Below are 15,369 nucleotides of genomic sequence, written 5' to 3' on the forward strand. Positions count from 1 at the left end.
TGAGGTATAATTGAATAATAGTAGTGATCGATAATGTCCAACGTAGTTTTAATTTGGCAATGATAGTGATGTGTACAGCTGTTTCTGTAGTTGTGCTCCAAATCATTAATGATATTCAGATATAATGTGCTGACCTGAAATGATGGCAGTCTATAATATAATGAACTGAAGTTACCATCTAAGAGCATACAGTAATTTTAATTTACAGTAGTAATTATGGTGCTTTCTGTACTTAATGGAGTCTTAATGCAGTAATGATAGTGTGTAATGTGGTGAATTTGTTATTATTCAGTCTGTTCACAAAGATTTGTAGTTATAATTCACAAATGATTCCTAATGTACTGAAATACAGATGTGAGCCTGCAATGACAACTAAGGTTTATTACATAATTGTAGGTATAATGATATTCATGAACTAAAGATAGATGTTGACAATGTTTCTATTACAGTTATTGTTCAGTAAAGACAGCAGTGTGTATTATACATAATTGTAATTTAATATTGATTCATATACTGTGACAGAATGCATTGCATTATAAAGTAAGAGTAACTTATATAACCTTTAACGGTAAAAATGAGTCTATGTATTGTTTTGTATGTCAGCAATAGACAGTGGTTTATCATTTAAATTTTAAACTGATATATTTGTCAGTGTGTCATGGAAAGTGTTTTTCACACAATAATGTAAAGTACTGTATATACATTTTATGCATATACTGTACACAAATGCATAAGTTTAGGCATTGTGGCCAATCAGGACTTAAAACGCATGTAATTTATGAGCAACAATTTACTCAAATCTCCCACTAGTGTTGTCTTTTGTTATAACAGTTTTGACCATTTAGCCATTTAAATTAAACAAAATCTTCAAAAACAATCACAGCATAGAGCTCACCTATATATTAGCAGTACATCTGAAGCACTGTAGTAGCTCATCAGCCTCTTTACTAATGAGTTTGCATTGATTCATTATCAAGGGTTCCTTTTCACTAATGTTTGTATCTTAAAGTGTCTCTGAGAGATACATTATTCCTCCAATTGAATAATTTCTGTGGAAAATGGGGAGCATAGTGAAAATAGAGCATACACGTTCAGGTAATCCATATTTCAGAGCTAATAAGTACTGTATACAACCCTTCCCTGTTAACTGACTTGTCAAACAGCTTGGTTTGACCACTATAGCCAGTCATTTGGCATCTGCAAATTGGAATTTTATACAAAAAAATGTTCTTATGTAAAATCTTCACAAAAAAGATGCACATTTAGAATAAATGTCTTTTAATCACTTAAAGTTTGTGAAATTCAAGCTTGTTTACTCTGAAAAGGTCCCATTTACAGTGAGGTATTGTATAAAGCTAGGTTATGTTAATGCTTCAGTATTATTTGCTATTCATTTTTTTTCACGATTCTCATTGCACGAAGTTCAGGATTCAAAAAAGGCTAAAAACCATTGTGTCAAAACAAACTCATGAGAACAGTATTCACCCCATCTCATTACCTCAAGACCAGCATGTAAAGAAAACAACAACAAAAGAACACAGAGGTCAGTTGTCCCTAAACGACACAGAAGTTACAGTAACTCAAAACCCTCATCCACAATACGGAATGCATTCTGGACCGCAGGCTCTAGCTGACCGGAGGAAAAGCAAACATGTTTAAATTCAAATTTGACCACTAATAAGACACCACAAAATAAGGGCACCACACAACACATTCAAATTTGAAACAGTTTTATTATTACTTGAAGATCATTTACATAAGTTCATGTTTTGTTTTTTTACCATTTGGATCTCACATTTCTGCATTACACACACACACCAGAGCTTCGTCAACTCCTGCAGAGGCGCCCACTACAGGAACTAATCCAAAATCTACATTCAGCTTCTTGGATTAAGGCTGTTTTGTTACACATCTGCACGGCACTGTGCTGCCTCCCCATTCCTGTTGAAGATCAGAACAGCTATATTAAAATTGAAAGGGAGCTTCCAAAATACCTTTTCTCCACCTGACCTTGACTCAAAAGTGTGCACAATACTGAAATCTCATTTTCTACATATGCCAGAATTCAAATGCAGATGCGTACTGCATCTTACTATGCAAACCTTTAATCAGAGAATTAAAAGTTAAAAAGAAGAATCATCAATGTGATGTGATGAAACATCAGTTTCACAACAAACCAATGTTAACTGTTGATCAGATTTCACCTTTAACTCCCCATATAATACAATTTTTGCTTCTTTGGGTATATTGTATGTCCCCAGCAAAACATGAAATAGTTCACGTCTAGAGAGAGAGTGTTCACTGCATTAGAACATTCACAGAAGCAGTGTTATAGTAGTTTCCTTACAGTGTTTAGGATGTGTGGATTTAACTGCTATGAAGCTGTTTTAGGATTCTAGGAGGACTTCATTTACGAGGGTCATAGATGATAGGTTAAACTCCAAATAACTGCCAGAAAAGATGAATACAAACATTACATAAGAAAGCTACATTAGTCTCAGTCATTTAATTGCACAAAGGGAAACCATCAAAATACACTGACTTCAGAAGTATTCTAGCTTGCCAAAGCCTGTTTCACCCTTTGTTGATTGAATAACAATTTACCAGATATTTTGGCAACAGCTGTTGCTTCAGAGCCAAGCTGGAGCAAATAAAGCAGGATGCAGTTGTCTAGCAAGCCTTCAAAACCAGCAGGGTGTTGAAACGCGTTCACAGTGACATCGTGGCAGAGTTATGTTGCAGGTGATCCCCAGATTACACAATGTGCATGCACTCCAACTCGGTTTCCTTTCTTAAACATCTAACAAATAATTCTGCAGCAGAAGCACGCTTAGATTAGATTCTCAAGAAAAGATGTCTTGACAGGGTGGATAAAAGTACACCAAACGTTTTGCATGCTTCAAGGTCTTTAATTTCAAGTTCATTTTCCAAAGCCAGTAATGAGTAATTTAATGAGGAAAATCTATATCCTTATACCTCGAGCCACTCTATAAACCACGCAACCTGTTGCCAGGTTAATTCAACACAGCCGTAGTGTTATAAATTGGAAGTGCAGCATTACAACTCTGAAAGCTTGGAATTACTGCAATAAATATCCTTATAGAAAACAGTGATGATTTTCAGACTTGCCGCAAGTTTTATGATATATTGGAGTCCCTGACATTATTGCTTGACTAGTCTGATGCCCACTTCTCTCATTTGTTTCCCCAATTCTTCAGAAACCAGTGTCCTCCAGTGCCAGAGTTTGGATTAGCAACCAAGTTGCACAAATCTGGGAGATGTTTATTTCTGGATGTGTAGAAAGTCTGCAATATTACTGTTTTTATCTGTTGCAATTTCTCTGCTAGAACATGCAAATGATTTCAAGACCAAAAATTAAACATTTTCCAAGCATATGAAGTCCTGGGGGTTACAAATAGAAGGATCTAAGACTCACAATCATTTTAAAATATTGTCTGAGAACCATTTTAATAAGGGAAGGAGACTATGCGGCTTGTCTCCTTCACTTCGCCTTCTCAAAGAAGCCACCTTTAAAGGTGCTGTATAAAATAAAGTTTATTATTATTATTATTATTATTATTATAATTGTTGAGCAACAACTTACTTAATATTCAAAGTTACAAAAGAAACCGTACCTTTCCTTATCTACTTGCATTTATGATGGCCCAAACACTATTTTTAACAAGGCTTTTCAAGTAAGAATAAGCATAGGAAATTCTGTATATTTAAACATTACCAATTACTGGGTCATTATTTATTCCCTTGTCAAGCGGACTCCACTATAAATTTGTTGGAAGTCTGTGCCATCTTTATGACGACGTACTCGGGAACATTGTGGTTTTAATGTTCGCTCGCTCATGAAATTATTTAATCCAAAAGTACTGGTGGACACAAAACAAGGTGAGTTCCGGTCGTGACATTGAATGACATTTGTGTTTGTAAGGTGATGCTGGTTTTAAAAGTACATCCCTTCCATATCCCCTTCTTCTGTACATTTAATACATACTGTACATGGCACTGGTACAAGCAGGATAGGTCATAAGACTTAAATACATTTGCAATTAGTGTTATCCAGGGTAATGTGGGGGGAAAAAAGGAGATGTATTGTTTATTTAAATTTATTGTAAACGTGGGTTACGACACAGCTCACCATGACTGTTCTAATAATATATTCACTTTTTTCCTAGAAAATCAAAACATCTGTCGATAGAGACTCATGTGCGAGTAATATATATTTTGCTGAATTTAGACAATCCACAGGCTAAAGACATCTTCCCATGTAGGGTATCTCTTACACTTTTTTCCATATGGAAAAATATCCCCATGGCTTCATGGCCAAACGACTAAACAATTGGTCAGTTACATTCAGTTTTCATAACCCTTTCAAAGACTACCTAGTTAATTATGTTGTTGCCCAAGTCTTAATTCTGAACGGCTTTCACTTTTTTGGGGTTTCCCTAAAATAAAATGGAACGTTACACTCTTTCTATCCCATATATTGAATTACAAAAACACTGCCACCTTTCAGGGGAGTGGAAGTTCAAGAGTTACTTTCACTTACTGAGTATACATGACCAAATTGATAAAATAGACGATTTTACACGACTGGCTAATTCAGCCATTATGTGTTTGATCCCAGGCAGTTCTTCATGCAGTTCCCAGTGTACCATCTTAACCACACGAGCCACTAAGAACTCATGGGAAAATATTTTGTCCATGAAACATACACTTCAAGTTTCACACAAAATATAACTTGCAAGTTGGACAGTGCTTGAAATAAACAGTTTAGCTGTGGCCCCTACTTTACACTAGATGTTTTGAAATATTGCTTCCAAACGGCTTACTTTTCTGTACATTCAAAAGGCATCTGACAAACTGAATGAGGAATTTACCATTTTCTTTCTGTGAAACTGCCCCCTCCACACACACATATACACACAATTCACGCCAAGAATATTTTGTGATCTAAGGGGACGTGCTTTTAAAACTTCACTTTAGCAAAGAAACCTTTCACCTGAAATTAAAATATCAACGTGTGAATGTTTTATTTTCAATTAAGCAGAGACAGCATGCACATTCAACAACTGAACATGTGCTAAAGTGTTACCAGTAGCCTGACCTGTGCTTACACAAACTTGGAGACTGGCATCTTTATGGAAACCAATTTACAGAAATAAGTGTTTATTTTTCTAAGTGGCAACAAAATGGCTTTCATTTCTGTCCCATGGCAAGAACAACATTTTAACCAACTCTAATGATTTGTAATCTTTATTTTCCACTTCCAGTTTACAAACTAACCTCAGTTTCTTTAAAAATACTTTAACACAAAGCCAAAAACAAATGACTTTCTATAACAAACATATTGATCAATTCCCAATTCAGATAAAACCACCACTTGATGCAATATTCATCCCAGAAATCTGTGCAAAACCTGCTCCTGGGTCCTATCAGGACGTCAGTTTCTTCTGCAGTGTAATTCTTTTAGACTGACAGACTGATATGCAAGGAGGAACAAGTAAAAGGTTGATTTCATGCTGAAAAAAGGAAAGAAAATGTTTCCGCTGTAGAGCCTTCTTCCGGTATCAAAACTTTGTTTTCTTTCTTTTCAGCACGGAATAACCTATACTTATTTATTTCTTTGCAGCCTACACATGCTGACACAGCTCCCTACTTGAACTGATATGCAAGAATGTGAAAACGATAAATTGATTACTTCTTGGTGTGCACAACGTGGCACAACAACATTTGTGAGTATGTTACAGTAAGTCTATTTTAAGACTTACATTAAAACATTGTTCTCATACTACAGACACTAATTTTCTCTTTTTTTCCTAGAGTGCTACTTATTTTTTGCAGGCACTAAGGCTGCAATTACACATCTGCCTCATTTTTAATGCTTTTTCTTTGCCAAGCTTTCAGATTGTCTTTAGAATATATGTGGTTTGCATTAGCTGGATCTTCTAAAATGAACCAAAACTTAGGAAGTTGAATTTCTGCTAAACACAACAGAAATGTATAATTTGTTATACACAAAAAAAGGCTGAAATTGTTCTACAGTAACTGAAATTTACGATTTCCTCATGCAATTTATTTTAGTTGAAAAGGTTCAATTTAAGATCTGTTTGTTTAGCCCCAGCAAATAGCAGGTGTTTGATTTTTCTGAAGCAAGGACCAAAAGTGTACAAATTCAAGATTTCTTAATTTCTTACTTTAAAATATTTTTGTACAAAGGTAACCAAGAGTATTTGTTTATACATCTCCAAATGAAAAAAAACATCCAGTACATATTACAGTATAACAGAATGGGCATTTTACTTGTGTATTATATAAATGCATATGAAAATTTAAATTCAAATTTTAAAAATGTTTTGCAGTATACTGTTAGGAATTTTAAAATCAGTCATTAGACTTGGAAGGAAATGTAGTTTCAAAGGTTTCTTAAAAAAAAAATTTATTGAAGCACAGAAGCACAGAGGTCCAATTTAAAACTGAAAGACACAAAAAAAAGCTTTGGATTTGACAGGTACCTAGTAAACAGAGGGGCTAACAGCAGATGTAGCGTTACTGAAGAACAAATCAAGAACATGTGGATTAGGTCTGAATGTGCCATGCATGCAACCCCTATAACCGTTTTATACTGTTCATAATGTATGCAGTATACCAATTGATGTGCTCCACGCATAAGACTTTCAAACTAGTTTGAAAGGACTAATGTGCATTCCCTTTATACAGCAAAACCAATAGTGAAGAACGGTTTTCAAAGAAGTGTTATAAGAGGCATATCACATCATCTGAACAGAATTAATCACTGTATAGTAATTGGCGTTACGTGCTAACATGCCCGCATATTGACCTGAAAATATCATTAAGAAAACTTTTTTTTCTTACACAAGTAAACAAAATGAACGGAAAATGAAGATTGTTTTTTTCTTTAAAAAAAAAAAAGAGGTGTTTTACAGGAGTTGAAAATAAATACATACAATATAATCATTGTTCGTACAGAAGTAGTATATACAGAGCTTGGGGTAGTACACCAAAAATACGAAACAAACATTGCCCATATATATTTAAACCGTTTAAGTATGATAAGGTTAGTGAATACCTGTATTAATATGGAAAAAGTAGCATAAAAATAAATGTTACATTATTGCTGTTGTTTTGTAATAAGGAAGCTTGTTACTAAATTTTAAAAAAAGTGCACAACACTGCATCACAATGGATCAGAGATCAGATAAAAGATACGTAAAATGATTTTATAATTTCAATAAAAAAGGCACTTTGAACTTGGGTTTTTACATGCAATGAAGCTGGAAACGGTGCTTTCAAACTGACAAGATGCCTCCCTAGCACTGTGCTTCCGTTTTGCATTCTACACCCTCTTCCAGATAGGTTTCCAAATTCAACAAAAACACAGGTTAGCAGTAGATTATATTGCCCACAATTTAAAAAAAAAATCCTTTTGTGCAAGATAGCACATACACAGCAATGTGGATCACTCTCACATTGTTAAAGATTTGGGGGGGGGGGGATGGGCGGCGGCTGGGGGGCTTTGGTATACATTAGCAGTTGAAACAAGAAATTGCATATTGGTCCCTGCAGACTGCTTACCTGTCACAGTTGCACCAATTAACTTTAGAAAATGAATGTAAGCGGTATAGAGACTAATTTTGGAGTTTCTTAAAGAATGGCTTTGTAGCTTGCAAAGAAATGCATCTCTTTGCAAAGCATCATGACTTACACTTGCATTATGGGAGAACTGCCTACTAGACTGCCCACTGCCCACACGCCTACTAGACTGTATATAAAAAAAAACAACAATCCTTTTATAGGTTCAGCAAAATCTCTTTGTAAATAAATATTTCAAGATATTCTCCATTTTTGTAGACATGTTAGATTATTTTCCTTATCTGTTACTTGAAGGGTTTCAGTCTTTGCAATGGGATAATTGTTTAACTCTATAAATATAATCTATATAGTTCTTCTTCTGTTATTTGCAGACGAATTGGTCCACGATTTTCGAGCATCTCTTGCACTTCACGTAGCAGCACCAGTGAAACTTGCAGTGGCACCTCTCTACCACCTGGGCCTTGAACTGATCGTAGCCCCTTCCACAGCACATCAGCTCACATCCATCCATGCCCTCCGACGTCTTGTTACAGAGCCTCCCCTGAGTCCCCAGCGATCCCGTGCTCTCGTTTCTAACGCAGTAGTCTGGGCTGCCGTCAATGTAGATGAGGTCGTGGCTGGTAGGCGTGTTGAATTTGTTGTTGACCTGCACCAGTTTACCTCTGGAGTTGAGCTTCATGGCCGCCGCGCTGTCGTACTTCTCCTTCAGGGCGTCTCCGACTTTCCGAAAATCGGCCAGCTGCAGCCAGCAGGTCTTCAGGCTGCAGGACCCCGAGACACCATGGCACTTGCAGGAGACGTGAGCGAGGTCTGAGACAGTCTGAGGAAAGCAGAAGAAAGAGCAGTCAATAGGAGCACTTATCTTGCAACGTAACTCCATGGGGGTAAGAATAGGGTTTTCAGTGCCGGCGAAACATCCTGAGCTGTAAAATTAGGCAGGACAATTCCAACCACTTTCTTAGTGGAGACAGCTGTCAGATGCCCAGCTTTCACCAATACTACATCAACCATTCCCTGTCACAAACATTTTTTACATGTACTGTATATACAAACCGTATTTATTCTCACAAATTCTGTATTTGCAAACGGCTTTGAGAGAAACTTGAGCTCTAAACCTCAAGTCAGAACCATGACAGCTGAACTTGAAAGGGCACTTGGAAAGATCACAAGAGGTTCAAAGAAAAAGAAGCTGAAAACACTTAAACATGAGGGGGGGAAAAAAAAAACAGGCACTGATCTCTCCAATAAAAGAAAAAAAAAACGATTGATTTAAACCAAAACATACCAACACCCTGAAAAAAAAAATTGACACACAGACCCCTCTGCTTCCCAGGATACAAAGCACATGCTTATTCTGTAGTCTGACAATAACAGATGGTAAAGTGTCCTTACTCTTCGTCCTGCTTCATTGTTGTGCAGGTTCATGGATATTCGTGCGCCCTCGTATGACCCTTTTTGGTACGTTTTCTCTCTTTCCCGGGCATCAACAAATTCCTTGGAGAATCTGTAGCCGTAGTCGAGGTTGTCTCCGCAGCCACCCCAGAGCCAGTCCCGGGGCAGGTCCTTAGGTCTCGCCGCCCTGCTGCAGCCACAGGAGGAGAGCTCCCCCTCCCTGCAGGCCCGGCTTACTGCGTTCACCACCCCCGCTGCGCTGATGGCATAGGTGAAGGCGGTTTCACGGCTGCCTGGCGTTAATCACACAACAGGAAAACGTGTAAGATGGGAACAGAATGGCCGAGAAAATGGGAAAAAAAAAAGGTTTTACACTGTCGCAGCAAGAAAGCCAAATGTGATGTTCCATAAATCAAGACATTTTTCCGTTTATCACAGTCACAAGCATACTGCACTCTACATCCTTTAGTTTCTCTCAACCCCTTTACAAAGGTTTTGACATGGCATATTCTTGCATATTCTCTCCAAGTGTCATTTCTTTCATCCGTGCACATCCTACATCACAGGTTCAGGCAGTCTTCTCATGCTGCCAAAGCTGTGGAGAGTTAAGACATGAAGACTAGGGGTCAGGCTTTCCCTATGACAGCCTGCTGTTATTACTGTGAGGCCGGTCCAGGTTGAGGGAAATGGGGATTGAAAACAAGCACAGTCCCTGTGGGGGATTTAAAAAGTACTGTGGGATTTAATTGTCGAAGCACTACCTCTTGCCTGCAGTGTCAGTCAAGGAGGGGAAAAAAGTTACTTTTGACAATGTCAAATACAGTAAAGGGAACTGCCTATGAGAGTAATCAACCAACATATATGATCTGCAGACTGCTGACTACTATTTATAGGAGACCATCTATTCTTATTCACTCAAAAATAATGTCCTGTCTAGGCTGAGGCAGCACAATCTCAGTCTTAATGCGGGTGAACATTCCATTCACCAGAATCTATTCCAGTTCCACAGATCCAGCTAAGCAGAGGAGAGAGCACAACATCCATCTAAAACAAACTATTTCAATAACAACAAGAAGAATTCTGGGAAAGGCTTTCCCACTGGAAGAGATTTTGATCAAAGCTTGGTGGCTTTGCAACATGCCTCCAGGATCTCATTTGAATACTTTATGAAACTTATTTTAATTGCAAGCTTGCAATCCCGGCTACATAAGAGCAAGTGCAAATGCATCTGAATTTCAGGAATATTTCTCCCTCCTAAATTTTATAAGCTACCCTGTAAATACCACTCCTTTACTTCTGGTTAAAGAAAAGGAAACAGACTAAAGAAAAGGCAATGTATTTAAGGAAGCAGCCACAGAGCATTATGTTTGCATTAAGTCAGATGTATAGCTTTTCTCAACAATTTACATTAACTACCCAGAAGAAACTGCTATTTCATGAATACTTCCATGGAACAAAAATGAATAGATTCATTGAGATTTTCATAGTATCACACAAAGCATATACTGTTTCCAATCTCTCTGGCACAAAATGTATACAACATGTTGGATAAAGATATTACATTTGCTATGAAGAATATGCTTCACAAATAAAATTGTCGTTGTACAAGCATTGTTTCAGTTGGGCAAAATGAAATACCTATAAGCTATCACCTTGAATGTATTTTTTCCAACTGCATAGACATTCATACTAATGAAGAATGACGAAGAACTTGTTTTACTGCAATCTTGCATTGGTGAACACTGCAGAGCACGTGTCAATGTGAATCACTGTGATAAGCTGCTGCTTGTGGTAGAAATATCCAACCTTTATCTGACTCATTATGCACAGTTCAATGTTTCCCCATTTCCAACACTACAGAAGTCCATGGGACAAAACCTTTCATAAGGAACAGCCTTTCCATAATGTGCCAATACCGGATTCTATCCAATTATCAGACAGAATAAGTTGAAAAGGTATTTGAACTTGTTGCTCTGTGCAAGTCAGCATTAATTACCCAAGAGTGAATTCTGTATGTACATGCAAGAACTGTGTGGGGTTTTTAATGTTTGCATATGATATTTAAGTACTGTATTCTTTAGAAATATAACAACAAGATCTACCAAAACTGATGGGAAAGCATTAGTTTAAAATCCACAGCAAACATCAATTTTGGAAATGTTGTAATTGCTTACTATTTTAAGTGCCCATTGAAAGGCTGACTTAAGATGTTTTGATGGAGCCAAACCTTTTTTTCAGATCTCATAAGTCTCTGTTATTAGCTGCTAAAAATGTACATTTCCTTAAGTGCTGCAAAAACAGCACTGATTTGGGGATTTTCTTCTAAGAGAAGTGAAGATCAGAATGGGCATCAGTTCTAGAATCTATCTAATCTGCAAAGACGAAGATTGTATTCCACTTACAACTAATGTACTGGGGGTAGGCAGCCAACTTGCTCTGAGCCGCAGTTTAGGATTTTTGATTTTACAACCAACCGCTAAACTAAGCTCAAAATAGCTCTACTAACATATACTCCGAATGCAAGTCTGTGAGCAATATCTACAGTCGGATACATTTCTGATTTTCTGTGCAAGAAATGTGCACATTTAGAGAAATACAACAAACAAAGAGAATTTTTCCACCTATTTGCATGACCCTTCCAAAGACAGAGGAGTTATCCACAGTGCTGCAGTTCCACCTTCTGTTCCTGAACTGATATTGACATTCCTTGATTCCAGTCTTTGCCCCCTCTCCAATATATTGCATATGGTCCTGATACAGCTGGCAAAGTTTCTTCTGCCCTTGTGAAAGTCCTGCCAATTGGCTACAGAGTGGCTGTGCACCTATGATGTAAGCCTCTGGAATCAGTAGAGGATTCATGGCCAGAGACCTGCAAAAGTGAAATTTTGCAGATAATTATAATTAGTTTTGAAAGTATGGTAGCAAAGTAATTCCACAACAACAAGATGCAAAAAAACAAACATCTGTATTCATTAATGTTACAGGACAAGAACTTAATGACAAAAAGCACACGAATCTTATTACAAATGTTTAAGCTGTACCCAAACCTTAAAGTTTATACGAAGGTCATTCAAATCGCAAAACAGTGCCAATGGGATACAATATCACTGGTAGAAATTTCCAGGAACAAGAATGATTTTTCTCTAGAAATACCCCCATCGTAAAGCCAAACAAGTTGACACTAATAATAAGATGACAGAACTATCATTTTAAGTTTTACTTTTTATTGGTCCACAAATGTGACCAGCATATTTGCGTATTTTTGTAATGTCTACAAATATTTTTTAAATGTATTTGATTTCCCAGTGCACTCAGGGCTCTATATCTCATGTGCCTGAATGTACAGTTTTATGTAAGGCTCTACACAAGCAAAATTATACACGATTTCACTGAATGTTTTTGATTTAACACTATGAAAAAAACAGAGCAAACCTTGTTAAAATCCTACAATCCCTGGAAGATGTAATAGAACTGGAGCAATTAAAGTGTTTAATTTTTAGACAGGGTTTGAAGAAATTCTTGTCATAGACCATAATTATAGGAACATGTTTCACTAATAGCTTAATTGGAACATCATTACGACGCTACACACAACTCATACTTATCCCTCTTAAATGTGTGCAATCCTAGCTTTCTACATTCCTGTCTCATGTGTTAACTCTATTTTTGCATTTGTCAGAACTTTCATATGGCGAGATTATAGCATTAAACATTTCAGACTTCTAAAACACATTCTATACATAAAGGAAAAAGCAAAAGTCATACATACCACCAAGAACTAGCCTCTACAACTGCTTGCATGAAGAATGTCAGGAACATAACTATCAGTACAAAATGTCTAGAAGCCATTACACTTCTTCTAAATGTTGAGCAGGTAAGTCCGTTTGCCAGAATCATTCTGAAAGTGGTCTGGAAACACATAAAAAGCATCACTTAGTTATTTTACTGTGCCGAAGTATGATGCATGCAAATCTGCATCCCAAGCGCCATTAAGAACAGTCTTGTATTTTGTGAACAGCTAATGTACGAGTTTTACTTTTCCTGCAGAAGATCTTGATGCTTCAGGGACCCACTCAAGTCTGTTATTGGTTACAGAACAGTAATTTGGCATGGGGCTTTTGTGTGAATCACATGGAACTGATGGACAAGTGCCCTGGAGACTAGAATGTCCTTCATGAGTCTGGAAAAGGAATTCTTTTGTGGACAATTAACTAATTTAATGAAAGGAACACCACTTCTTAAAAAAAACAAGACTATGAAAGCAGTTCAACTAATAGTTACCAAGACTTGTTATTTTTAATAAAAAAAATACTCAAATCAAATCAAAAGATCTAGAATCTGGATCAAAGATGACCATTAAAGTTTTTTTTTTGTGCATTGCACTGATCTAAAAACGCACTTGGTCTTAACGGACTTGGAAGAATATTTTATTTTCTCCACATGGACAAGAAATTACTGTGCATACATTCTCACTCAGACATCGCCCAGTAAGAAGCATCTTCAGGAGGAAAAATGTGTCGCTTTCTTTACATGTTTTCTAAAGTATAACAGCTTTCTAATTAATCTGAAATCACCTTTGTCGTTATTAAACGCCAACATTTTTAAAAGCTAGATTTCGAATCTAAAAAGGTACCCACGTGTCTTCTTGTACTGTTAATTCACGAGTTAAAATGAACTCGCCGCACAAAAATCTTGTTTTTTTTTAGAAGCAACTCTTCTTTCTGATAATTGTTCATGGATTAAGAGACAGACGGTCAAGAGTCAGAAGTGTCAAGAACCACCCCCCCTCAGATACTAGCTAACGGCTGTCACAGAAGCACAGAAGAACCGCTCGTTTGAAGACGCAGTCGAGGAATCGCCCTGAAATACGCTTCTTAAAGTCCGAATACCAGGTCTGGATCAATACGACGAACTGTGGTATTGTCCGAGGCCACCCGAAGCAGAACTATGCCAAAGGCGAAATTAACTGTCGCAGAAAGCCGTTTTATAGCGATACACTGAAAAAGCCCTTTTTAAAAGCTGAACTTCAGTCTTTATGAAAGTAGTCACCCACGCACTGTTACGGAGCGCATTTTATTAGTAAAATCCACAAACGACTGTATACAAACAAACCCTTAAGTTCCTTAACATGAAAGCTACCTCCTATTCAAATATATTTAAAAAACGTTTATTGAATCAAGGAACTGCTGAGCAGAAATTATACAACTAGGCGGTTCTCCTGAAGTAAGAATTGCAACGAAATTAGGAAGAAGCTAACAATATTCTTACCTCTCCATCCCTTGGGCCTTGATGTACTTTTGTGAATTGCAAGAACTTAGAATTAATTGAACGAAACTTCAAATTCCACTTAAACGAAAAGAATCGTTCACATTTATGTCAACGCTAAATTTCTACTTTAATTCGCCAAATTCACTTTGGTCATATTTTACGAACTGTAGCTACTGCATTTTTAAATCGAGGTCAGAGCGGATGAAGTTCCTTCAGATTTTACATGGTCCACAAATTGGGATGGACTGGATCTGTAGGGAATCGATCGTGGCCATCGTTAGCTCTGGAACAACTCTCTCGAATCCAATTAAAATGTCGGTGCTATAATGCAGCTTTCAAAAATAATACAGCACCAAACATTCACGCACAGCCTATAGCTGTTCCATATAAAATGTGAAGAAATGAGATCCGCTTAGTCCACAGCAAACGCTAATTACCAGATCATGCACTTCAACGACACGCAGTCTGCTGCACCTTTCACGGCAACGCTGACAATGAATGGACTGAAAGAGAAAAAAAAATGCGCTAGCAACTGCATTAATAGATGTGTTCATTACAGCGTGGGCTACGTCGGCGGAGACGTTAAAACATTTTACGCAACCGGTCTGAAAGCAAAAAATCTTCATCGCTGCTCAAATGTAATCAGCAGCTGACAGCTTACCTGCCTAGAAAAATACCCCTGAACACACACAAAGCCAAAATAATTTCAGAGAAAATTTCAGATCAATTCGTTTTTTACATTGAAATTACAAAAGTGTACAACTTAACAAAATGCTTATTAAAACCCTCCGACAAATTCATTTTCATTATAAATGCAATTCACCGACGTATTTTACAGGTAGCGCTTCCAAACGTAATGGAACAAACTGGATATACTAAAAATTAAATTCGATAAAAAAAGAGTTCGATAATATGACAGAAGTTTATTTAAACTGTAGTATAAAGCAAATTACATTTTATCAAAAAAAAAGTGAAAACCCTATTAATTTCAGCCATTACGTCTGATCGCTTAATTCCCGGAACGTTGCACATTGGCTCAGATTAGTATACGTATATTTTGCAAAGTCAGACAAATCTTCGGAC

General features: G+C 37.0%; 1 protein-coding gene across 1 annotated transcript; it reads right to left on the minus strand.

The window, feature by feature from the left end:
• Positions 1-1,713: 1,713 nt before the first annotated feature.
• On the minus strand, positions 1,714-15,111 carry wnt5a (wingless-type MMTV integration site family, member 5a). Its single transcript, XM_088636982.1, has 5 exons — positions 14,724-15,111; positions 12,788-12,927; positions 11,640-11,887; positions 9,019-9,311; positions 1,714-8,446 (listed from the first exon to the last, which is right to left on the minus strand). The coding sequence occupies exons 1-5, from the start codon at positions 14,910-14,912 to the stop codon at positions 7,988-7,990; spliced, it is 1,329 nt and encodes a 442-aa protein (XP_088493108.1). The 5' UTR covers positions 14,913-15,111; the 3' UTR covers positions 1,714-7,987.
• Positions 15,112-15,369: the final 258 nt, after the last annotated feature.

The sequence above is a fragment of the Lepisosteus platostomus genome, chromosome 6 (assembly GCF_059453375.1).
Source record: "Lepisosteus platostomus isolate fLepPlt1 chromosome 6, fLepPlt1.hap1, whole genome shotgun sequence".
In the NCBI taxonomy this organism is placed as follows: Eukaryota; Metazoa; Chordata; class Actinopteri; order Semionotiformes; family Lepisosteidae; genus Lepisosteus; species Lepisosteus platostomus.